The sequence below is a fragment of the Haliotis asinina genome, chromosome 3, assembly GCF_037392515.1.
Source record: "Haliotis asinina isolate JCU_RB_2024 chromosome 3, JCU_Hal_asi_v2, whole genome shotgun sequence".
Classification (NCBI taxonomy): domain Eukaryota; kingdom Metazoa; phylum Mollusca; class Gastropoda; order Lepetellida; family Haliotidae; genus Haliotis; species Haliotis asinina.
Genome location: NC_090282.1, coordinates 13,833,641 through 13,859,870, shown reverse-complemented (window position 1 = coordinate 13,859,870; position 26,230 = coordinate 13,833,641). Strand labels below are relative to the sequence as shown.

General features: G+C 39.3%; 1 protein-coding gene across 1 annotated transcript; it reads left to right on the top strand.

The window, feature by feature from the left end:
* The first annotated feature begins 349 nt into the window (after nt 1-349).
* On the top strand, nt 350-22,804 carry LOC137278715 (uncharacterized). Its single transcript, XM_067811231.1, has 24 exons — nt 350-434; nt 872-1,083; nt 1,391-1,468; nt 1,852-2,101; nt 2,578-2,647; nt 2,964-3,042; nt 3,352-3,435; nt 3,679-3,815; nt 4,210-4,238; nt 8,854-9,002; nt 13,841-13,952; nt 14,228-14,439; nt 14,731-14,808; nt 15,337-15,574; nt 17,137-17,206; nt 17,497-17,575; nt 17,822-17,905; nt 18,270-18,406; nt 19,383-19,526; nt 19,819-19,977; nt 21,162-21,291; nt 21,591-21,716; nt 22,139-22,190; nt 22,614-22,804. Exons 1-24 carry the CDS (start codon nt 350-352, stop codon nt 22,802-22,804), a joined length of 2,985 nt encoding a protein of 994 aa, XP_067667332.1.
* The last annotated feature ends 3,426 nt before the right edge of the window (nt 22,805-26,230 follow it).

The following is a 26,230-nucleotide window of genomic DNA, read 5'->3' as shown; positions in this document are numbered from 1 at the left end:
ATAAGATAGATTATACACTAAGTCATGTTCTTGAGCCGCCAAGATAATGCATGATAAAACTGAGGTTGATCAGGTGATACTTGATATTATCTCGTACCCCGAGGTCTTTGATATGCTGGAAGTTACTGACCGTGGTGACCAGGAAAAAAGGCCGTGAGCAAGGAAAGAACAACAAATAATGACCATCACACAAGTTGATTGGCTGGATATATCCATGATGATTATACATAGTGTCCGGTGAAACATTTATGAAAGGTCATCATGTTACAGTCACCGCACAAATAGACCTCAAATAGGTCCTTTCTCCATGGAAAGGATACAGATGTTCACCGCATCTAAATCCGCTGAGATGTTGTTGACTCTCATATTGCTTGGAATATCAACTTCGGCTGATTCACTCTCCATCATGGACGAGTCGCAATATGGCGTTTCTGGTAGGTGGTGTTTACATTTCGGTTTAACACATGTATGTATATGTTTCAGTTATTTCAGGGTTATTACGAACATCCATTTACCAAAAGTGGATTGGACCATATTCCTAATTTTACGAGGATAATTTTGTGTGGATCTTGAAGTACATTATAACAATATTGTTCATGTGATTCGAATATACCTTCTGACAGAAAAGCTGGTTCGCTCGGATGCATTGATACATTGTATAAAGCCTGCTATTTCTGTCCTTTGCTGTAATGTGACTTAATCTCGCTGAAGGAATAGAGACACATCCTCTGCTACACATCTTTAAGTTTGTACAAGTCCATATATTCTGGACTTATTATGCTACCTGGAAGCGTTCAATTATGGGTCCTTTTCATTATAAAGATAACAATACAATTTCTTGAAAATGTAGACAAGACACGTTATCTCTCAGATACGGTGGATCCAGTGTTAATCCATTCCGCTCTCAGTCGTCATGGAAGATCCGCTACGCATATGCCTGATGTTCTTCACTTCCGGTTGGAACTGTCTGGCTCAGATGTTTCACTTAATTTGACACGGAGTGAACGAGACATAGAGAGTTATCCTGTCTATGTGACTGATGAACGTGGGCCAATGCTTCAAACTGACCTCCAACAACATGAGGTAAGTAGCGCCCGAAAGTGTATGTGTTAAATAACAAAACATATTGAACAAACAGTACTGGGATTAAGGTTGCAACACTGAGATTTCTTTGTTGTTTAGAATTTCATATTATATTTCATACATAATACAAACCGTGATCCTTATGATTTATGTTCAGTACACAGCATTGTGTCACCGACAGCAGCACAGATGGATATTCGAATGTTCGATATGGTATTCGAAGACAGAAAGAAAACCCTGATTTCATACATATATTTGCCTACCACACAAAATCCTGTCTTTGACAAATTGTTATTTGTTGAAACAGAACACTGCTGTTTATCGAAACAGTGCACAGAGGTCTGCCGCCATCATTACTCGAAAAACTCAAGATGTATATCAACTGGTAAGAAAAGATCACACTAGTTATTATCTTTCGTGTGGCTCTTGTGCGTGACCTGAACTAAAGATACCCATCAAGCAACACGTGGACCTCTACAACCGATTTCCTGATCGCAGAGTATCACAAACAGATTAAAGGGTTTACAAAAGAAACAATTTCAAAACATTTCTGTCTGCACAGCTAAATCCGTGTACATTATGATCCATGGGTAAATAGTTAACTTGCGGCTTCGCTGTACAGAGTATCAGATCCGATGATCATGCATTCGAACAAAATAGTCCGTGCTGATTTGATGGTTAGTTTGGGAGCATTATACCAGTCTTCTTTGACAAAGATATAATTTAGATAATAGGTACATATATGCTGTCGATGGTATGCTTCTTTAGGCTGGGACGATCTATCTCAACAACCAGCTGTACAAGATCTGGCCAAAGAAACATCACGTGGACAAGCGCCAGACGTCAGCAATCAGCGCCAGCAATGAGCACGAACTGCGCCAGATTGTGTCCATAGATATGAATAATGACACAGTGGACCTACAGTTTGAATTTTCTTCCTTTAAACAAGCAGTTTCATCATCAAGCAATATTCAAGACATTCAGTCAAATGTACAAGGTATTCCTTCATACGTACAAGGCATTCAATCAAAATGTATAGCTGAATGAAATATGATAGCATACAAAATACATTAAATATACAAACCATTCTATCAAACCTTCCATGGACGCGCAGAGTTTGGGGGCAGCGTAGTGGTTAATGTGTCTGTTCGTTGATTCAGATGGTTCTTCTTCTAGCTTCCTCATTAGAACAATGTGGATAGAGTATGTTGTCATGGAATAATGATACGGACAATGTAGAGAAATAAACACTTACTGTGAGAATTTGCTTCGAATGAGAAGACATTAGGTGATTAGTCCAAATGAGATGAACTATTGGTGACAAATAAGGTAACACTACAAGTAATAATAATGTCATATGAGAGCAGGTGATGAACATTATTGCAGTAGGACAATGAGTGACGAAGGAAATATAATCACATATTCGCAAGGGTGTTCTATTCATGTCTCAGACAAAAATGTGATCACCTTGTAATTTTGTTCATTATGTTCCAGGCATGTCAAACGATCAGGTTCACTATACTATCGAGATGGGCTTTTTCCCTGATTTTTCTGACTACTCTGCGTAAGTCCAACTACATTGTGGTGAGGTTTAACGTGACTTTTTGTCCCATTAAAGGCTTGTATAAAGTCAGTCAGTTCCCGTTGAATCTCTTTAATACCGAGAACATGTCAGGGCACCAATTATTTGGGCCTCTTGTCTTTTCTGGTCTTTTGATATAGCACCATAACATATTTGGGCATACGTCCCATTCACTGAACCTCGGAACCGGTTGCTACTCATGTCACTTACAGGTTCTGTACACATACATTACAATTGCCTAAATGCCTACATGTGACACTTATGGTTCCATACAATTAACACGTGTCCTTTGTCACAGCTTTCGTGAGGAAGCCGAGGGTAACACTACGGTCACCATCTCCAACATGAGACTATACTATGCCTTCGTGAAGGAAATGGTAAAAGTGGCAACCAGTGGACGGATTTGTTTCTCATTATAGCATGTATGCGGGCAGCACGTTGCCATATGTTACAGAGAACAGGGCACATCATTTATCATATTTTGTATGTATAACTTGCTAAGTGCATGATCAGCTACTGTTGTTTGAATAGTTTGCAGTGCATGGAATCTTTAAACACATCGTTTAATCTGATTGCAATTAAAACTTTATGAAAGATCTGTATAAAGATCTGTATAAAAGTCTTTCTCATCACGTTGTTTGCTATTCCTAATTACCTTGATCCTAAAGCGAAACTTGACATGGCAGATGCAGATACGATATGACACAGTGAATGAACGGGACCCTTCCATCTCCATCACTATCTGGATAAAGTACATCAACATTGCCACTGTGAGCAAGAGAACAATTATATGTCTATCACTATCTGGCTAAAGTATTGTAACGTTGTAAGTGTAAATCTACAATCACAGCATGTTTAGATATAGTTAATATTATAATGATTACAGTTGGCCATAAAACATACGATATTCTGAGCAACAAATAATGACCCGACCGATAATATGAAGAGTATGCCGGGATGATTTTTTGAGGTTGAGGTTGAGTATCTTACAATAAACTGTTGTGTTACGTTAGTCCGCGTCTGAGTCTCCTTGGACTGAAACCACAAGGAACGGAACTTTGGTCCCTATACTCCCGGCTCTCCAAAGTCATGCAGATTACCTCTTTGCAAATGCTCGTAGATCAGCCGACGCCTATATGATCTTCACAAGGTAAGGTGCATGAGTTATATATGTGGATATATAAGACTTTACACACCTAGCTGATGTAACTATCAGCGAAGCGGTTTTAGAATTCATACGCCAGGTTCGCCCTTATCAATCACAGAATGGCCTGTCGCTGGACGGACGTAAATATTCTTCTTTACCCATTTTGGTCAGATGGTGGGCGAACTTTGCCACATGTAACCGGTAATGAGAAACTGGGGTAACGAATTCACGGAAACATTGGGTATTCCTACTGCGATCTTGACCAAGGGACGAAGCTCTTCCGAGAAAATGCATCTTTTATTTGTGCTCTGCAAACCTCATATTAAAAACAAAACACTGTGATCATAGGATGTATGTGCAATGTATATGATCATTGATTTCACATCTCTTGCTACAGGTACGGCTTAGGAAATGGGAGAATCGCAGGTGGGTTTACGGATCTTGGAGCTGCCTCAAAGTCTTCCTCCCCGTCTTCTCCATCATCTTAAAATTCTTTTCTTCATTCTTGTTTGGCCCTAATCTCTTCCCTCTTCCTTCTCTTCTTTAACTGTAACTTCGTTTACAAGCCTTTCCTGTCTCCAATTCTTTTCAAATCTCCTCCCTTCCGTCTTCTTCCCCGACTCATTCCTCTTCCTCTTATGCTTTTGTGATAACATATTTAGAGATCACCAATGGGGATTCACTGGCACTTGTACTCAAACAAACAAACACTCTATTCACAAAATCGATTGAGATAAATTAGAAACATTGCGTCCCTTTGTCTCTCCCGTAAGATGATAGTGATTGTATATTTTATGTATGAAGTGGTTAGATGTCAGCATTCAGAATGTGGCTATCGTATAACATGTAATCTGAATGTTGCATTTTCCACACCACTTGTTCCATGTGCTGGACCGGCCGTTATTATAATTTATATATATATAAAACGTTTCTGTTCAAGGTGTGGCCACTCTTAATACTTTGTGCACGGACATACCCGTAAGCATTACCAGAAACTTCCCTGATGGTATTGTTGGGATCATTGCTGCTCATGAGCTTGGACACATGTAAGTATTTCTGCTGTTACAAGAATATCCTTTCACCGTTCGGGATGTTTTGTTAGTACAGTTCGTTTGAGTCAGAAACGGACCGATAAATTTTATCATTGTACATTTGTCACATAAAGATAATAGTACACATGTTTATCATTTACTAATACTTAACAACTTTCTGATATATGGACATTTTCCGGACTCCACCAAAAATAGTTTAAGAAACTATCATCACTGAAAACATAATAGTTGTTATCTGTCGCGGCGGGGTGAAACCGCAGAAACGGATCAGCCACTATCTCGTCGTGCACTGGATACACCTGCCTCATGAAAAATGAAGTTAAATGCTGACGTGAAACAGTTGATGATTAAAGTGTACGATTTTTCCCGTGCTGAAGCTGAAACGGGCAAAGCATTTTATGCCATTCATGAATTCCGGAAGCGGGCATCAAAAGCTTGGGAGTATCAGCACGGGTACTGAGAAATGTTCTGGAACACAAACATTGTGAGGGTGATGCGAAGCAGGCAGAGGTCGGGTCAAAATCACACAAGTTAAATCATTTTGACAACTTTCAAAAAAAGCCTTTTAAGGCAGTCTATCAACAAGCTCTATTCTGAACACAACGTAGAGGTTTTGGTTGAGGAATCCCTTAACAAAATCACGACTGAAACTTGGCAAAACTGTGTCAACAAGGTAGCTAACGTCATTGAACAAGGTCTCGGTATGGCTTATAACAGGCAACTGTGGCACCATTGGGCATCGCTTTAAGTCGTGACTATGACACTACGACAGACGAGGAACCGACAGGCCTCCCGGAATAGATTTCAAGATGCCCCCCACCGTGACTGGGTGTTCTGTTTCTGCGGTTTCAGATAACAACTTTGGCGTTTTCAATGATGATATTTTCTTAAACAACGTTTTTGGTGGAGTCAATGCCCAGATGTAAGAAAGCTTTTGGATATTAGTAAATGATAGACATGTGTACTATTTATGTTTATGTGGCAGTATTGTACAATGATAAAATTACAATTCTTCGGTCCGTTTCTGACTCAAAAGGACTGTAGCAGAAGTGGCATGACGTTTATATTTCCTTGGGAGATAAATGAATACTTTCGCGTTGCACTGGTTTTCAGTATTTACACATAATGCATTAATTTCAGGTAATTATATCAGAACCACAATTACTAACAATAGCATATATTTTGACTTTTGTTTTAGCTTGGGTTTAAATCACGACTCCGACAGTGGCTGCAACAATACCGACCTGTTTGTAATGACATCTGCATTAGATTTCCCCTCTCCACTTGCGCCATCCAATCCCTGGACCTTCTCACCCTGTTCTGTGGCGACTTTAAAGCCTTCTCTATCTGCTCCAGAGTAAGTGTGCATGCGTATGTATCAAGTGATCAAGGAGTTGGTTTGGTGTTGTTACTTCAAAGTGAGGTTCTTGAGGGGCATGTAGAAGTTGGTATTCAGGAATGAGACAAAATTGTATGGATGTCAACCTCTTCTTAAAACTTCAAAGTGGATAACTCACCTGTGGGTCCTGAGTGAATGGATTTACTGATTTACATGTTTGGAAGATTAATTAGCAAAAAGAGTTTACAGGAAGAGAGGTATCGCAATGTGTACAAAAGGAGGATATAAGAATTTGCTTCGCGGAATATCATCTATCTATTTTAAGTTAAAGTTTTAGTCTCAACATGCACCAAACCATTTCCTCAGATCTATATCTTTACCTGGTTGATATATCGATATATGCGTTGTGCGTGATGCATGAATTCTATCACTGAAAAAAGGACTCAGGAATTACGTTGTGTTCTGGCATGGTAAAAACCCAATATGACGACGAACCTCCATATAGATATACACATGGAACTTGTCATAAAAGGAAGTTAATTGTGATCAGTTGATTTTGACTCTCCATCACATAGTGTCGAAAAGGTGAACAATGCTGTCCTGCCTAAGGTCTGACATTCTTTACGAGCACATACAAAACCAAACGTTCAGCCGACAAATACAAACACAGGAACATGTTGTCGAAATAAGGAATTCTATCGAGCATAATTTGTGTCATTGATACGAAACATTTGGAAATGCCTTCTCAGGTGTCATCTTTGAACCTTACACTGATGGCTTAAATTTTGTTGATTAAGCAATTTTGGAGCAAAAGGAAGATCAAGAAGGAGAAAAATAGAATGTACTTCAGGAAGTGTAAAAAGAAACAAAAGGCTGGAGGTGCTTGTCAGTTGCTCACAATTAGCAAATAGACTGTCAATGAAGTCATCCATCTTGTCGATTCGTCTAGTGTTTTTTTTCTGTACTGTTGCTACACAAACAAACTGGTGACCTTGATTACTGTTTCGGTAGGTAAATTAGCGTCGAGAAGTTATTTGACCGTTATTGATGGATCACTTTAACTTCTTAGCGAATGCAGACATAGTGTTCTCCTTGACATGGTAAAGGACACAACGAACATCGACGTCTTCCATTCTGTTTTTATTTGGTAGAAGGTCATGCGCTCTCAACACCACCATATCCGAATCGATTCTTTCAACAAAGGGGCAACGCGCAGGTCAGACGATTAATGGCGATCAGCAGTGTGCAGCACGATTGAGATCTGAATCGTCATTTTGCAGAGTATGTACACAGTGAACGAAAGTAAAATGAATCCTCACTGACCACCGTATTATCACATGCTGGAATTTACATATGATGTTTAAGTAAAAAGTTTCCCAAATATGATAAAAGATGAAAACTGTAATATACAACACACAAATGCTTTGTATCATTTTGTAACATTGTCAGATATTGCTGATATTGTAACTTACTTAAACGAAAAGTTGGAAACAGACTTCATAGCAGTTAGGGTGCATAAAATAGTATTTTTAAAGAATATTTCAGGTACTTCCAACATGATAACCTAACTGTTTAGATGTTAGTTGCTGATACAGATGAATTTGTACAGAAACAGGCAATGCATATTGATTCTCTATACTTCCAGGACTTTCCAACTTATGAAAATGGAACCAATTTTCAGTCGATGTGTCGGATAATGTACTGTGAGCGTAACGCAAATCAGTGCTTTAGATCGATTCCTTTAGATTACACATCATGTGGCGATAAGAAGGTGAACGTCGTTATAAGTTTTACATTAACTTCTCAACTCTATCTGAACTTTGTAATTTGTAATGCTTTGACATCCAGTGTAATAAATGTTAACTAGAATCATATATCATTCGACTGATACTGACAAAAATACTTCTGATACACGTGGACCTTATAAGTATAATCACGGACTGTTAATTATCTCTTTTGCAGTGGTGTGAACGTGGTGTGTGCGTCTACAATGATGCTGCACCAGCAAAGTCAGGTAATAACGTGATGGAGTGTAAGACATGATGTATCAGTGGACCATGACAAAACTATTCATGCTATGAATATGTAATGTCGTAGCCTTCTGATATGATGTTGATATGCTGATACTGGTTATGAGATACAAAGATATCGATGCAACTTAGGTAAGTCTTACAAACACAGGGTATTTTGATTTCATCCACGAAAACGTACGAAAATGAGCCGCAAGTTTATTTCAGTCGTTACAGATTGACTTTGCGCATTCTAAGACATACATGCACACACGCACGCACGCACACGCACTCGTGGACAAAATGCACCGATCATCACATATAAACAGGACGTATTTTATTGGGAATCGGAAATCCAGATATGTAATTTTGCACCATACACTCCTTAAAAATACAGCTAATGAGACAGGACTTGCTGACGTTATTGATGCTGAATATGGCATCCCGGTTGTTTGCAGCAGTGCTTACGTAACTCCATTGTTTGATCCCGACACGATTATTTTCAGGCCTACCACAACAATTTGTAATGTTGGCGAGTGCGGTATTAGGCAAATAAACAAATATACAACTAACAATTTCAGATGAAAACAAGAAACGTAATTGTAAGTAAACATTTGTAAGTTTCCCTGTATCATATCCAGCCGCCATGTTTCTTCCCCCAGCCAAGTGTCCACAAGGAGATGATCCGCGGTTTGGCTGTCAAGCAGCATCATGCATGACCTACTCATCATCACATCTGCTGTCGTGCTGCGCTACATGCGCTGCACAAATTCCACAGACAAAGACCACAGTGAGATTCATCGTTCTCCAAACCTTGCCTCCGTTCATATTCTTTGGATAGACAAACCAATTATCCGGGGGACATTTGCTTTGTTTTATCGACTGTATTTTCATATTGATAACTGAAACTGGTCGAGGTCAAGACATGACATTTTACCCAAAACATCTTCCCGATATTGTACAAGGAGTATATATACAGGTATTCCGATGATTATAAGCAAAGAAATAGCTTCCTGCTTCTTCCACACTTGAAATAAAACATACATTTCGGAGCTGAGATGTCTCCCTTTGGAAACGTCATAACTTTTTGCACATGTATATACATTGATATATAATGATATATAATTATATCTGAGCAGTAAAGGATCGATCATACAGCAGGAAAGTTATAACAATGGCCGTTTTGCCAAGCTAAAATTCGAAAAATACAAAGTTCAATGCCTTGGTAAATGACAATTCAATAGTTATGCTCATCTGTAAGTTTAAGAGACGTACTTTTGTAAAACCATTCGAAATAGCCTGTTGACTGACCATTAGAAGGTAAATGCTCTTACGTTTATGATCATATCTTTCAGTTTTTGTTAACATTTTAACCTCAGACCAGAAGTTTGCAAACAAAGCCATTATTTGCCCATTATCAAAATCAAACGCTCTGTACATGTAAGTCAATGAATGAGACATAAAGTTTTTGTTTATGTTTCAAGGGATATTTCTGGGCTCCATCATACGATGTAAAATGGGGCTAGTGGGAAATATTGTGGGCATCAAACCCAACTGCGGCCCAGTGTAAAAACCCTTAGAGTCAACTTTGTGAGTTGTCTTTCAGAGTTTTCAGAACACCCAGGGTACAGTGCACAACCCTGTGCACTTAACTAAATGATCAGATGGCCGTTGAGAATACGTGCAAACACCTAGTTCCGGGTACAGCAACATGCAGTAAACTTAGACAAAGTACTGCGACTATGTGCCCCAGTCCACCCAGCTGTGAATGGGTACCTTGTAAGGATGGGACAGCCACATCAATCTGGTGTGCCTAAATGGCATTTCGGCAAGAGCATGTGTCCCCTCACACTATACAACGGCTTCATATCATTCGTAAATCTTGGATACAAATATTTCCATGATGGCTGTGTTTATGATGTAGACAATCGCGTCTTAAAAGGATTAATAAATTTTATCCCTGTAGTGATATGTCTGTTGTTGGTTCAGAACAATCTTTATTGTCGTCAGTTCGTTTTGTTTATTTGTTACCTTACGCCACAATCAGCAACGTTTCTCCTATTTGAAAGTAAATTGATGGAAAATATGAGTAAGAATGAAACTGTTGGGTCTCAATATGTAACTTGATGTGTTGACTTGTTATTCTTTTATGTCTGGGCGAATATACACATTTACATATAGGCAAATGTGCTTTAGGTAATGTTACAACATTATGCTGAATTCAATAATGCAACTTCAACTCTTCACGTCTAAAATGACAAAATAAAACAACAACAACAACAAAAAAGTGTACCAGAACTGATAATTTATCAGGTGCTCATAAACAAACTAACTAACAATTGGGAACCGATGATATGTGTTAAGCAAGTCAGCAAGCCTGTCCTCCCGATCCCGTTAGTCGCCTCTTACAGCAAGCACCGTTATATGGCAAGCATGGGTTGCTGAACACCCATTCTACCCAGGATCTCCACTGATCTGTAAGATAGGTTAAGTTTGGCAGGTCTATGCAAAAGCGAACCACCATGAAGTTCATACTGGTCCTTTAATGGGCAGATAATGGCCTTTAATACTGCATAGCCCATAATAGTTCACCTCAATTAGTGGAGCGTCACTGACAAATATATGGTATGATTATTACAGCATATATGATTCACGTTTGACACAACCAGCTGGATACCCTACAACACGTTGCGCTCAATTTTCATTCACTTTCATTTACATTCTCATGCAGTTCTTCATATATCTTTCTAACTGCCTGTGACAAAGGTGGCACGTTAAGCATATTGCACACGTTTGGGTCAACGACTATACCAGTTATAAATATAAAACACCAATTTGAAAGTGGTCAACGCTGGCATGTGTTATATTTGGGATTGTATGTTTTGGGGTGAAATACAGGTTATATCACTGTCTGGGTTTGAGTCTCAAATGAAAATGACTATAAATTGGCACAACTCCCATGGTCGAAAAATATGTTTACACCATGGCATTTGTAATATAGTGAAATATAACAAGTCTTATATTTGACGATATAGAAATGTTCTGGAAATAGGTACTTTTTTCGGTTCGACCTATGATGTGAACCCACACTCTCAGACTTTCATTATGCGTGCCGCCTCAGAAGCGGATTAGATCGCTAACTCTGACGTGAAAAGCCTCTTCTTCGGTAGTTGTGTACCTGGACTGTCCTAATGAAATCAATGAATTGAGTACAAGAGTAACCAGACGAATCGAATGCAACACACTTGTCAACAGCCATGTGTATGTTTCTAATTATAGACAGGACTACAGTAGCTGTGGTATAGTAATGGGTGTATGTACTATAAGATACTTAAGTGTTTGGAAGTGTTTGTGTACACTCACACCTGTCTTCTTTGTTTCATTGTTACTTGACCTTAACGAAACAAATTCCGCTCAACTCGGACTAAGGACTATGAACACATAGCGGATATAGTAGTAAGAAAAAACAGATTCTGTAGAGTTGAAATCACAAAGGGTCTGGTATCTTCACATCTCGATTTTCATGTCAGCTACATCAGGTTCTTGCATCTGCTGTTTGAAATGATAGTGATGTTGCATTACATAAGCAGTGCTCTCTACAGAAACTGTGTTTAAAGAGAAACTAACCTGCTAGTTTACTGGCCAGTGGTAAAGAACAATGCCAGTTTTGAATGTATGTTTGTGTCAAGATCTGAGTGAAAGTATCCATAAAAGTATCGGGTGCTCTTCTGTCCTGTTCTGCCCTTGTATTATTAAATCAGGGAAAAGCTTACGCTAAAAGATGTCCAGTCGGTCTGGTCAAGGGGGTGTTCTTAGCTTGAACAAAAGCTTTGTTAACATGGATGTTCTAACACACTCTGTGGAGTATATCTATATACGTCCATAAGAACGTATGGAATGCTACAAGACCTGCAACATGAAATATGTTTAGCTTGTGTATCACTTTTTACAAAGATAAACCCAATCAACTTTGTACTACTTAAGCTGGCAGATGAATTCCACTGCATTACCATTTGAAAAGCAGACACTTTAGTCTTACTTGTATTGACGTATAAATTCCAATATCTACAGTGATATTTTGATTAATTAAATCATGCAGATGCTTTTTTGCATAAGGTATCCTCTCAAGAGAAGAAATAACTGTATAATTTCCGAGTGAGCTGGATGACATCTGAGTAGTTTTGCTGGGATACGGCATGTGTCATGTTAGCGAGTGTAACCACCCTTACATCAAGCATGGGTTACTTATAACTTCTTTGAGAGGCATTTATAAGTTGAGTAGTCGCTCTCATAGCAATAAACAAGTTGTTTATCCACATATTGTCATTTTTACACGGGTTACTTATGTTGTTTTTCGCATCTTTGAACAGAGAGAATATGTCCTCATCACTCTCAACATCAAGTGGACTGTCAATATCAACGCTTCAAAGTGATCGTGCCAATGTTCCATGCTTATGTCAATTTGCAGGGTTTTTGCTTCTTTGAGTTGTAAATATTATAATTTAAATATTCCTGTTTCACTCCATAATTTGAGTTTTCTAAATGCTTTTCATAGTAATCACCTCATCAGGCTGCGATGGTTTGTTCACATAAGCTTTTGTCAATCACATTTAATCGTTTTGCTTGTATAAAACATACTTAAGTACATCGCGAGAGGGATGTGTGAGCACTAACACAGATGTCAGTACTACTACAGATGTCGAGCAACTCAGATGATTATCTAATATACAACTTTTCGATGCGATCAGACAATGTATGGTGTTATTATGATGTTATTGTTATTCTGGTTATGAGGGTTTCGAACTCAGAGTTATAAATATTTTTCGTTTTCAGTTTGTTTCTTGTTCGTACGGGGGATTCAATATCCGGTGATTCAGTGAAACAGACTTACACCTTCTAGATACATTCAAGAATCTATACTTCTTTCTCTAATGATTCACGGTAAATAACTCATACTATAATGCGGTTTGTTTTCAACTTCTTTTCTTTTCGCGTCTGATGCAGTCATATGAAGGACATCTATGATAAATTTCACACAATCCACAAATTCTGTATACATAACATTTTCGGATAAACTTGTTGCATTTTCTGTGTCTGATGATACGGTGTGTGCACATATATACACTTTGCCGTAAACATGCAACTACAGATATGAAGTAGCCCAGATGATTGTGCTATGTAATCAGCCGCATCTTCCATTAATTATATGGATTTTAGGACACCAAATTCAAACACGACAACCATTGAATAACAATTTGTTGTTTGCATTATTATAATAACATATAGATACGCATGCAAAGTTTGTTTAGACTCAGAGATTATAATCAAGCGATCAGCGTATTACGTGGATTACACACCAAGCCATACTGGTTAACGGACATGTGATGGACAGTTGATACTATCTCGTACCCCGAGGCTTTTAATATGTTGAAAGCTAGTAACCATGATCAGCGGTTCCCACCCAGATAAAACCGTCCCCGCCCCAAGCAAAGAACAGAATCATAGATAATAACCATTGCATAGGTAGCTGGATTTGCAATGATGATAATACTCAGGGTCAAATGTATAAGAGGTCATCCATACCACAGCCACTGCACAACTAGAGTCCTGTCCTTTGAAATGATACAGTTGATGACCACATCTAATTCCGCTGTGATGTTGTTGACTCTGATATTGCTTGGAATTTTAACGTCAGTTGATTCCCTCGCTTTCATGGACGAATCGCTGTATGGTGTTTCTGGTAGGTGATATCTGTATAACATCTTTTATTATGCGTCTGTCATATCAGCCCTATTTTGACACAAAGTTGATGGCACTATATTCCAAATCCTACGATATGGACTTAGTGTTAAAATCACCCTGGTTCTGGCGGATGCATGGAACCATTCTGGTTATTATGCTTCATAAACGCCTTCAATCGCTTGGTTTTCATTGCAATCAAAGTAAACTTTTCTTGTAAACGTCGACGAAATTTGGTGGGTTTTCTTTGTAAATCACATCGGCGTTATTTCACAGATACGGTGGATCCAGTGTTAATCCATTCCGCTCACATTCGTCGTGAACGTTCCGCCACGCACATGCCTGATGTTCTTCACTTCCGGTTTGACCTCTCTGGCACAGAAGTTTCACTTGATTTGGCACTGAGTGAACGAGACATAGAGAGTTATCCTGTCTATGTGACTGACGAACGTGGAACCGTTTTTCAAACTGACCTCCCGCAACATAACGTAAGCAGTAACCCTAAATACATTTGCTAAATGGCATATATTAGACAAACGGTTTAGGATTACGATGTGTAGTTTTTAGGTTTGTTTTTTTTACATTATTCATATTTCACATATTCATAGACATCATGATTATAAATATTTATATTCAGTACACAACATCACTTCATTTTGACAATGTGTTCACAGCAAATTTATAATGAATGATTTATGATTTCATAAATACGTATGTATCTACTCGAACCTGCTACAGACAAAATAATGTCTTTGACAAAACGTTGTTTGTTGAGATAGAACACTGCTGTCTACCGAAACTCTGCACAAGGGTCGGCCGCCATCGTTACTCGAAAGGCAGAGGATGTTTATCAACTGGTACGTAGTGATTGCGAGTAGTCACCCAATTCACTTGGTTATATTTCGCAGCTTTCGTGCTGCCTCTATGTGCGAAACGGGCTTAAATGTTCCGCTTCTCACGTGCAGTTTGTAACTCATGTTATCTCCTAATCTATTCTATCCCGGATCTTCACGGATCTAACAGCTTGAAGGGCGTACACAACAATCCATCTTAAGAAATTTCTACCGTGTGCGTCTTGGTCCATGTACTTGTACACGTACGGGTGACATTTTCCCAGAGGATTTGCAGTACAGAGACATGTGTCAGGATCCGATGAGGTGCATTCGAACATGATCAGATATTTAGTTTGTTAGGATTCTGTCACTTCTGATGAGGAAACGTCTTGTTTGACAAAGATGATATGTCTTATAATGACAATGAATGTGAGTTAATGGTCCAAGTGAACTACCCAAGTGAAACCGGAGAAATTGGAGAAAGTATATCTGTACAAGGGTTCTTAAGATTTTTGTCTGTTGTGTATGTATATATTACGTTACGTTCTTCAGGCTGGGACGATCCATGTCAACAACCGGCCTTACAAGATCTGGCCGAAGAAACACCACGTGGACAAGCGCCAAACGTCCAGAAGCAGTAATCAACATGAACTGCGCCAGGTTGTGTCCTTAGACATGAATAATGACACAGTGGACCTTCGATCTAAATTTCCTTCCCAGAAGCAAGCTATTGCGTCAAATATTCAAGGCATTCGGTCAAATGTTCAAGGGAATCAATCAAACATACAAGGTATTCAATGAAACACTGAAGGGTTCCAGCAATTACAATCTCATACAAAACATTCCGTTAAATGAACAAACTATTCTATTATCCTGAATATTGTGTTTGTTCGTTAATAAGTGGCACGTTTTCAGTCCGTTCTGATTTGAATATCCCATATCGTGACTAAAAGCAAGTCATAATTTAAGAAAGATAAATTATTAACACCTATCAGAGAAGGACATTATGAACAATTAGAGTAACAGAGATAGGAATATATAACTGGTATGTAAATCTAGAATATTTTAATTACAGAAGACAATTAAACAACAGCAGCAACAACAACAAATAGAACCGTCTATATGTTACCAACACCAGAAGGACCGTACTGTGGTCAATGGGAATTTACAGTACATTAACTTTCTGCACGGATCCTAGCTCGATTTACACCATAACTTCAGCTATCTGCAGTTTACATAATTTATCCATAAATTCGAATATAAATATATACGACCATTAAAAGAAGTGGTAGGTTTATATTTACTTTGAAGGTTTTGGGACGTATGTACCCTCCCAGGAGGACAATAAATGTATATTACTCCAACACCCTTTCTGGATAAGGCTACTAACAATCTCAGGTACCAATCTTAACTTCCAGTCATAAAAAGTCATCTATATACAAAACATATCAATCAATGTGTTTTTTTCAATTAACTATATATCTTTTACTGGCAGTTAATATTGCTAAAAAGATCCTTCAACGTGTTTACATACAAAAAAAATTAATCCAGCCCAGGGAGACATGTTTGATGATGATTCTCTCATCACAAAGGATGCATTATGAAGGACCTTCGCCTTTTAACAAATACACACCGGTATACCTGTTGTGGCCAATGATACATCGTCGAATGATGCCCACGTAAACTCTGGACTGACAACCACGTCGGTGTAATCAACTTGGTGCTTAATTGCATGTAATGTATTGAATCCAGCTTGAGTATTCCACTTCATTGGCATCAGATGACGGATAACTATTTACTGATACATTTGTAATCAGAGTATGGGATTAGAAGCGGTGTCACAGATTTGTTGAGTGCTGCCTTAGCATCAAAATCGGCCATTGTGTTACCAGAGATTCCCACATGGCTGGGTAACCAACAGAGGACGATGACGTACTGGCCAGTAGCAAGATCATTATTTAATTCATACTTTTTCTATTGAATTCGGTGTTTGCAACAGAGATTATTAATAGCCTGGAGTCACGAAAACGAATCTGAAAACAATAAACTGTGTTTTAGATATATTAAACCCTGTTAATATGTCATATACCTCGACAGTGGAAATTGGGCTATCGTCCCCATCATTGGAACAGTTTACAAATAGTATTTGGCCGTAATATTGTTGGTATATTGGTAAAAGCGATGTAAAAAATCTATACTCACTTACTCATAGAACTGCGTTGAATAACAAGACATTTATTGATGACACCTTTCTGAGTACTCTCAGGAAAACTGCCGAATAGTGAAAGGGAAATAATCACACTTTTCAAATGTACTTCTGAAATACGTGCAGATATATACATTTCTTTCCAGGCATGTCGACCGGTCATACTCACTATACCATCGAGCTGGCTTTGTACCCTGATTTCTCTGACTACTCTGCGTAAGTCCTACTTGTATGTTCTAAAATACCCTAAAGGAAGTGGAATGACGTACCATGTCCCGCTAAAGTCTCATTAAAAGCCGATCAAAAGCTCCGTTGTGAACCCTTACATAGAAAGATATATTAATAGTTTAATGCAGGGTAACATCTTTTCTAGTTTCGTGGTAAAGAACCGTAAGGTGTTTAGGCAGCGGTTGCAACACATTTGGATACCTAAACTCTAACATGACCTATGCACATGTGACTGTTACGCTTTCACCAAATTAACACGTGCCTATTCTTTAACACAGTTTTCTTCAGGACGCCGCGGGCAACACTGCGGTGACTATCTCCAACATGAGACTGTACTATGCCTTCGTGGGAGAAATGGTAAAACCGACGAACAGTATACAGAATTACATGTGTCACTATATCACGTCAGTGCGCTACACGTTATCATGTGTTACAATGGACACGACACAGTAATTACCATAACTTTAATTGTTTTAAAATGCATAATTAAATATCCTTTCAACAACTTGCAGTACCTTTTTATGAAAATGGTAAGTCTCATTGCTTTGTTTGCAAAGTTTGCAAACAAGTAGCGTGTTCCTAAATGGAGGCTCGATATGACAGATGCAGGTACGATATGACACAGTGAAAGAACAAGACCCGTCCATCTCTATCACCGTCTGGATAAAGTCCATCAACATTGCCACTGTAAGTAAAATAAGGATTATATCTCTATTATTATCGGGATAAAATACTGTAACATTCTCAGTTTAAATCTACAATTACAACTTGCATGATCATACAAGAGGTATTCAGTACCAGTTATTACTCTTGTTTATAACACATATGTGATCTAAAATTAAGATCACTTCATTCACAATATATGCTTCCATGTCATCCACGATGTATTGTTATTGGTATAACAACACGCTTGCTGGTATCACACACGGTGTATAGACAAAACTCAGTCACGTTCTGAGTCAAAAACAGAATGACATTTGAGTAATTTCGCTGTGATATCACTTCTACCGTGAGGTTCAGTATCTTACAATACGCTGTTGTGTTACCTTAGTCCGCCTCGGAGTCTCCATGGACGGAAACCACAAAGAATGGAACCGTGGTTCCCGCAGTCCCGGCTCTCCAAAACCATGCAGATTACCTCTTGGCAAACGCTCCAAAATCAGCCGACGCCTATATGATCTTCACGAGGTAACGTACATGAGTATCTGGGCATTTATGAGCGATTATACACCTGGTGGATGTAAGGATCAGCCAATGTCGCTTTAAGTATGCGTGAGCCAGGTACGCCAGGACTTTCTATTTATCTTGCTGATGAGTTACTGATTGGTCTGACTGGCGTATATTCTTCACTAATATTTGTCCTCACACATAATGGTCACATAGTCGGCAATATTGACCAGACATGACCAGTGATGAGATACTGAAGTAATGAATTCATGGAAAATTGGAGAGATAAGATAATTCTTGCAGTGAGATCTGCATACGTGTGCAATGTCTCATACACCAGAACACTATGACCTCATTGTGTAAGTTCAATGTATCTGATCTTTGATTTCACATCTTTGTACAGGTACTCCTTAACAAATGGGAATATCGTAGGTGAGTTTAAGTTTACTGGTCTGAAGAGCAAGGATTTGAATTGTTGCACATATTCCTCTGACTCACGTTACTCGACTCCGCCTAAAGTGGCGCCTGTCTCCTGCTTCACTGCCTTCTACCGCTCGACTTATATTTCATCATATCATTTTCGCCTTGTCTTCTTCTCTGCTACTCTCTGCTTACCCCTACCACTTTTTTTGCCATTTTCTCCTCTTTCCTATTCACCCTCCCTTACTTTTCCGCCTTCCCCTCCATTTTCGTTTACACCGTACTCTCCTCCGCTCGCCTTCTCCTCTGCCACTTTCTGCGCCTCGCTTTTCATCTCCGACATCTTCTTTTGTTTTTGTGATATCGTATTGAGGGACTGCTAGTGGTGAAGCTCGGGTATTTGCATTCAAATCTAAAAACTATGTCATGTACACCGATGTAGATGAAGTGTAGTGTTTCCGTTGTTCCACCGTAATAACAATTGTAGTTTTATGAGGTTGTAAGGTTTCATACATTTATAGTATTGCGCATACTGTAATCATAACACAGTATTGTCCGTGTCACGTGTTCACTACAGTATTCAAAAGGCTGTTATTGTACGTGTTTCTGTTCAAGGTGTGGCCACTGTTGATACTTTGTGCTCGGACATACCCGTGAGCATTACCAGAAACATACCTGATGGTATTGTTGGAATCGTTGCTGCCCATGAACTTGGACACATGTAAGTGTTTCTGATGATATCTGAATAACATTGTATTGTCTTTAGAGCTTTCTTAAAATAGTGACGTTTAGCGTTCGTTGAGATATGGTTAAAAACCCTTGGTTTAGTAGTAAGGATCCTGCTACTGTTTGTGATACTTTATTGATAGAGCAATTGATTTGGCTTTTATTACGCGGGCATAGATAGATCGATACCTGTAGCGTGGCTGTCGTAGTCAGTAATGTAATTTATAACTTTCTGATACCCACATCAGTACCACAGTTACTAACAATGACAACTATTTCTGTTTTAGCCTGGGTTTAAGGCATGACTCTGACAGTGGCTGCAGTAACTCAGACCTGTTTGTAATGACATCTACCTTAAATTTCCCCTCTGCATCCACTCCATCTAATCCTTGGACCTTCTCATCCTGTTCTGTGACGACTTTAAAGACGTCGCTCTCTGCTTCCGAGTAAGTGTCACAGTGCATCTGGATGTAGCAGATTACTGAGAGGTCGAGTTGTGAGTTTGATACTTCTAAGTAATCTTTACACGTCAACGGCTGACCCTGAGTAGTGTTTAGCACGCTTCTTGCAACTACTGTGAAGCTTACAACTGATGTACCTGTTTGAAAGGTAATAAGGCATACCTAAAGCAGAAATGTACTGCAGTATGTATGGATCTTGCAATTCATTTTGAACAGAAATATGTAGGAATTGCTAAACGGCATTGATCTACCTATAAAAGGTAAGCTTTTAGTATCAACATTCACTTTTTCATTTATTAAGACCAATATCTTTTCCTCAATGAATACAGCATATACATTGACGTTCTGAGTTTTATAAAGAAACACTTCACACTGGTAACAATTACTTCAAAATACCTTCATAATACATTACATGATTTTCTGGTATGCGAAAAACAGTAAGATAAATGCGACGGAACTTGCATGAAATTTGTCATAAAGGAGAGTGAATTGTGAGCATTTGATTTTGAGTTTCAATCACACAGTGATGAAAAGGTGAACCATGCTATCCTGCCTAAGGCCTGACATCCTTAACGAGCACATGCAAAACCAAACGTTCACCCAACAAACACAAACACGGGAACATGTTGTCGAAATTGGGAATCCCATCGAGCATCATTTGTGTCATTGATGAGAAACATTAACCAGATGCCAGTTTTGGACCTGATAATGATGGCTTAAATTCTGTTGATCAAGCAATTTTGGAGCAAAAGGAAAATCAAGAAAGTGAATGATAGAATGTGCTTCAGGGAGTGTAAGAAGACACTGAAGGATGGACGTTCTGGAGTATTGCTCATAACTGGCAAACTAACTGTGGTAAATGGAAGTCACGAGAAGGGTTTTTGTCACATTGAACTTTTATGCAGTACCCTTTCCAAAATGAAATCAAAGTAATATTCTCAGTGGTGTCCTTTACCCAGGTAGTCGCCTTTATTACTCTTTCGGTTGGTGAATTAGCCTCAGTGAAATAGTAATTTCCCTTTTATTGAACGATGTATGTTCGTCGACATACTTGTAAGTGAATGTAATTTCATGGATAATTTCTTTAGATTTTCCTTTCAACTCATGCAGATACCCCTTCCCAAAAATTGGTTAAGAACACAACGTTTTCCATTTTGTCTTTTCTCTAGAAGAACATGCGCTCTCGTCACCACCATATCCGAATCGGTCCTTCCTACGAACGGGCGACGAGCAGGTCAGACGATTAATGGCGATCAGCAGTGTACAGCACGTCTGAAATCTGAGTCGTCATTTTGCAGGGTATGTGAACAGTAAACGAATGTAACATCAATCGTCGCTGATCAATGTATTATCACAAATGGAATTATCAAAATCAGGTTAATATATTTCGTTTCTGTGATAAAAGATGAAAACTGCAACATAAGATGACTATATCTCAGCTTTGTGTTATATCATTGTAATATTTCAGGAACTGAGAGTAGGTGTTGATACACATGAAATGGGACTCATTTTATTGTTTTACCATTTTAGATAAAACAAACAAACAAACAAACAAAAAACAGCAGAAGCCTTCCTTAATTTGTTCTCCATAATTGCAGGATTTTTCAACTTACGAAAATGGAACCAATTTTGACTCGATATGTCGAATTATGTACTGTTCAAGGGATGGAAATCCATGCTTTAGATCGATTCCCTTAGACCAGACATCATGTGGAGATAAGAAGGTGAGCGTCGTTATCTTTCGAACTGAGAGCTAAATCCTAACTGACCCGTGAAGGTCCGGGTTAGAATATTGGCCTTCAGCAACAAATGCTTGTCATATGAAGCGACTAACGGTGGTCAGGTTGGCAGACTTACTTGACACATGTCATCGTTTCCCAAAAGAGCAGATCGATGGTCATGCTGTTGATCACTGGAATGTCTCGTCCAGATTCCATTATTTACAGACCGGCGCCATATAGCTGGAATATAGCTGAGTGCAGCGTTAAACTGAACTCACTAAATCGTAACTGAACTAGCCGAGTTTGTGATGCCTTGAACCGTAAAAATGAACTATATTACTCAATTCTGTTTTTGTTTCGTCATCCATAATTATTCTGACCGTCTATTATCACTGTCATTTACAGTTAAGATATGTATTTTGCAGTGGTGTGAGCGCGGGGTTTGTGTCTACAATGCTGCTGCGCCAGCAAAGTCAGGTAATGTTGCATTAGACAAAATGCATTTTCAGTGAATTATGATTCAATATCCGTGATACGATAATGCCACTGTCGAACAGCTGCAGCTGTTGATCATTTTGTTAATGTTTATCAGTTTCAAAGATATACTAGTATCCGGGAGTAAAAGCTAGTTTCTATCATACATGGAGTGAATACATTATAAGTGAATTATGATCAAATATCCATCATATGTCTCTTAAAATATCAAATGTTGATAACGCTGTTCCACATTTTACATGACTTGCTCACTTATTTCGATAGAGATAAATCCATTTTATGAATTCTGGAACACGCACTCACTCAAACAGGTGCACACATGTGATTTTACGTCCTTTCAAATAAACTAAAGGTTTTTGTTGTTTTTCCCTGTATCATATTCAGCCGCCATGTTTCTTCCCCCAGCCAAATGTCCACAAGGGGATGATCCACGGTTTGGCTGTCAAGCAGCATCATGCACGACCTACACACCATCACAGTTGTTGTCGTGTTGTTCTACGTGCGCTGGACAGATTCCACAGACAAAGACGAAAGAACGATTCATCGTCCTCCAAAATTTGCCAGCGTTCATAAGGTTTGGACAAGACAACCAATAAATCGGATGACTTCACATGGTTTTATGACTGTGTATTTCTATACAAATAAAGGAAATTTGGGAATATCAAGATGTGTCGTTGTACTTTATCAGCAGCGAAAGTAGATGACTTAACATGGTCGAGCTGCAAACTATACAACTGTACAAATTGTGCTGCAAGCTGTGTGTATACAACTATTGCCGACATAGTGCGTTGTGAGCAAACAGTGTTAACCTGGTTTATATTGTTTCTGTCGTTAGATTTCAAGTGAGATTTTACATGGTGGACAAAGGATAAATAAACACAGTCGTTTTCTTTTGTCAGTTCAAATGACCCTTGCCTTGTTGTTGCCATTTCTGAATTTCGGAACCTTCCAATTCACGAATGACTTACATTTGTGTAGTTGTTTCTTAAGTCCACAATCAGCAATATTCTAGTCATTTAACCTAGTGCTATTATAATTTGAAACGGAAGAAGCAAAGTGCAGTGACTGACTCTGGGGACAAATTAACACTGCTGAACCTGACCATCCTGTCCATTAAGTCTTACGACCAGTACAGTACAAGGTTTCACTTAACATGAAAATATATGCTGGTTGAAATTTGGTGACGGTGCGTGTGTTCCATTGTTTGACATAGCAGTCCTAAGCGCACTGGGTAAAGAGAGAGAACAATGAGCTGAACGGGAATTGCATCGTCTGTCTCACTGGTAGTAATGAAACTTCCATATCCACATAGTACGTGATAGAATGTCATCAGTTGAAGTCGCCTATGTCACTGAATAACATAGCTAATTGATAATGACTAAAGGCCAGTCTTACCGCTTTTGTGCGTTATACACTGAACTACAAAAGAAACGTCGTACATGTATGTATTGCAAACTGTTTTATTTATGTGGAAACATATTTCCTATTTAAGGTTGAAATTGAAGGAACTGTTTTGTCCTGTTGATTAACAAGTACTCCAGAAACAAGTCTGACAACACATGGTGCCACATGCTGAGGTCATGTCCTTGCCATTCAGGGTTGAAGTCAGTAGCGTGTGTGGCCACCATTTGCGTTGATAACTGCCATGCAACGCCTATACATGGAGTGTATCAAGTGGTTGATGAAGGCCATGGGGATAGCATTCCACACCCTGAGAAAACCTGCCGTGAGTTCTGCAGCAGTTGTCGGCCTTGGTCGAAGGTCATTCATCCTTCTCTGAATTTCATCCCATAGGTGCTCAATTGGGTTTAGATCTGGACTTAGAGCAGGTCAGGGCAATGTGCGGATGTTGTGCTGTTGGAAGAAGTCCCTCGTTATCCTGGCTGTGTGAGTACGTGCATTATCCTCTTGAAACACGTGGTTTAGATGACGGGCGAAATGTGGCACAACGTGCGGTCTTAACACTTGATCCATGTAACGGACAGCAGTCACTCCATTTCCTCGACCTGGACCAATATTCTGCAAGACCTGGGGTCCAAGTTTGTGGTTCAGTCCAATGCCACCCCAAACCATGATGCTTGGTCCTCCCCACGAGTCCCTCTCCATAAGACATGCATCAATGTACCGTTCACCCCTCCTTCTCCAAACTCTAGCTCTGCCATCTGCCACGGATATGCAGTAACGACTCTCGTCTGAAAAGATGACAGTCCCCCACTGCTGATAGCGCCAGTTCCGATGTTGTTGGGCCCACAGACGACGTTCCCGACGATGTCGAACTGTCAGGACAGGACCCTGAGCAGGACGTCGACAGGCCAGGTTGAAAGTTCTCAGCCGACGACGAACTGTTGCTGCAGAAATGGGTCTGTTGTGGGTTCAAACAGTCGCTCGAGCCGATTCTGTCGCTGTGCGGAAGCGATCCTGCAAGTGCTCCCGATGAAGATGACGATCTTGACGTGCTGTTGTAACCCTGGGATGGCCACTGCGCTGACGATCGTTAGTGCTGTTGATTGCATTGTACCGCTCCAGCAGTCTCTCGACTGTCCGAACACTACAGTTGAAGTCGTTGGCAATGACCCGTGGACGTTGACCAGCGTGAAGACGTCCGATGGCTTGTTCCCTCTGATTTCGAGTCAAACGTGGCATAGTGACAGTGATCAGGAATCGAATGACAGGATGATGGTTTGGGGTCCTTTTCATACCCACTAGACCAGGGATTTGCACGTGCATCATGCTTTTCAGAAAGTTGCGTTCGAGAGCGTTACCATGTTCACGGAAAGGGTATGAGTTTGAATCCTACTCAGAAATCTCATTTCTTTAAAATGATGTGTTATGAATGGTCAATGTCATATTTGTAATGTTACAATAGCATAAACTCCACATCAGGTGTGAGTAAAATGACTTTGAAAAGTGCGACGTTTCTTTTGTAGTTCAGTATATATAGTTAATTGGAGGCAACTCTATATTGAATTTAAATAGTGCGCTTTTACTCTTCATGAAATAAACATTTTCTCGATTTTAAGACAGTGACTGCCTGCTTCGTTAGACCTCTACTGTCTGCTTCTTTACCCCCTTACTGTCTGCTTCTTTACCCCTCTACTGTCTATTTCTTTACCTTTCTAATGTCTACTTTTGTTACCCTTTAATGTCTACTGCTTTACCCCTCTATTGTCTACTTCCTTAACCGTTTGCTGTCTGCAACCGTTTGATTCTACATCCTCGCCCTCAGACTGTAAATCAAACAAGGCGTTTGTTATTCGCCGTACTACGGCGAAACTGTTACTTTCATCGTGCTTACTTGCCGCTCGTTTGAAAATGGAATTGCAATAACAACGCCACGTTTGAGTCGTGCAAGTGCTGTTTGAAAGAATCTTAGGGTTATATCAAATAATTATTGCTTTCTACAGAAACGGTGCCGGATCAGTGACAATTTACTGGGCAGCGCTAGAGACCAAAGCCAATTCTCAATGTACAGGTGTTTCAGGGTCTGTGTAGAAGCCTGCAAGAAATGATTCTGCTTCCTGTCTTGTCTGTCTATTACCTCAATCACCTGAATACAACTGGTGACTTTACTGTAGATGTACACTTTGTGTGTCCTTCATGATGATAGAGCAAGTACATGATATGGCATGATATAACATGTCTTTTGATATCTTGTTCCTGGCATGTCTACTAATTTAATCCAATATTGTATAGTCTTCATCTTGGCACAACAGTTCATGTTTATCTTTCATTAATTTAGATGTATTAGGCTTCAGACCCAGGACATTTATACAGTCCAACCCCGGGGTTTATTCGGACGTTTTGGTTTCACTCGAAAAGCGTCCGGATAGCGAGACGTCCGGTTAACTGGATCATGTATACATGTATATAGATAAATAATATTTACCGGGTGATGTTGGATGCCATCGAAGACGTTGCTGAATTTGACGAACTAATTCAATGATAAATAAAAAAGTATTATTGACATGCAGCCAAAGCTTAATGTAATACACTACACTCAAAGATGTGATTTTTTAACAATA

Bases quoted from the DNA above. Each gene is read 5' to 3' on its own strand.
- LOC137278715 (XM_067811231.1), top strand. From the start codon at position 350: ATGTTGTTGACTCTCATATTGCTTGGAATATCAACTTCGGCTGATTCA. The intron at 15,575-17,136 runs GTATTCAATGAA...ATTTCTTTCCAG, and splicing joins GAATCAATCAAACATACAAG to GCATGTCGACCGGTCATACT. The intron at 21,292-21,590 runs GTATGTGAACAG...CCATAATTGCAG, and splicing joins CTGAGTCGTCATTTTGCAGG to GATTTTTCAACTTACGAAAA.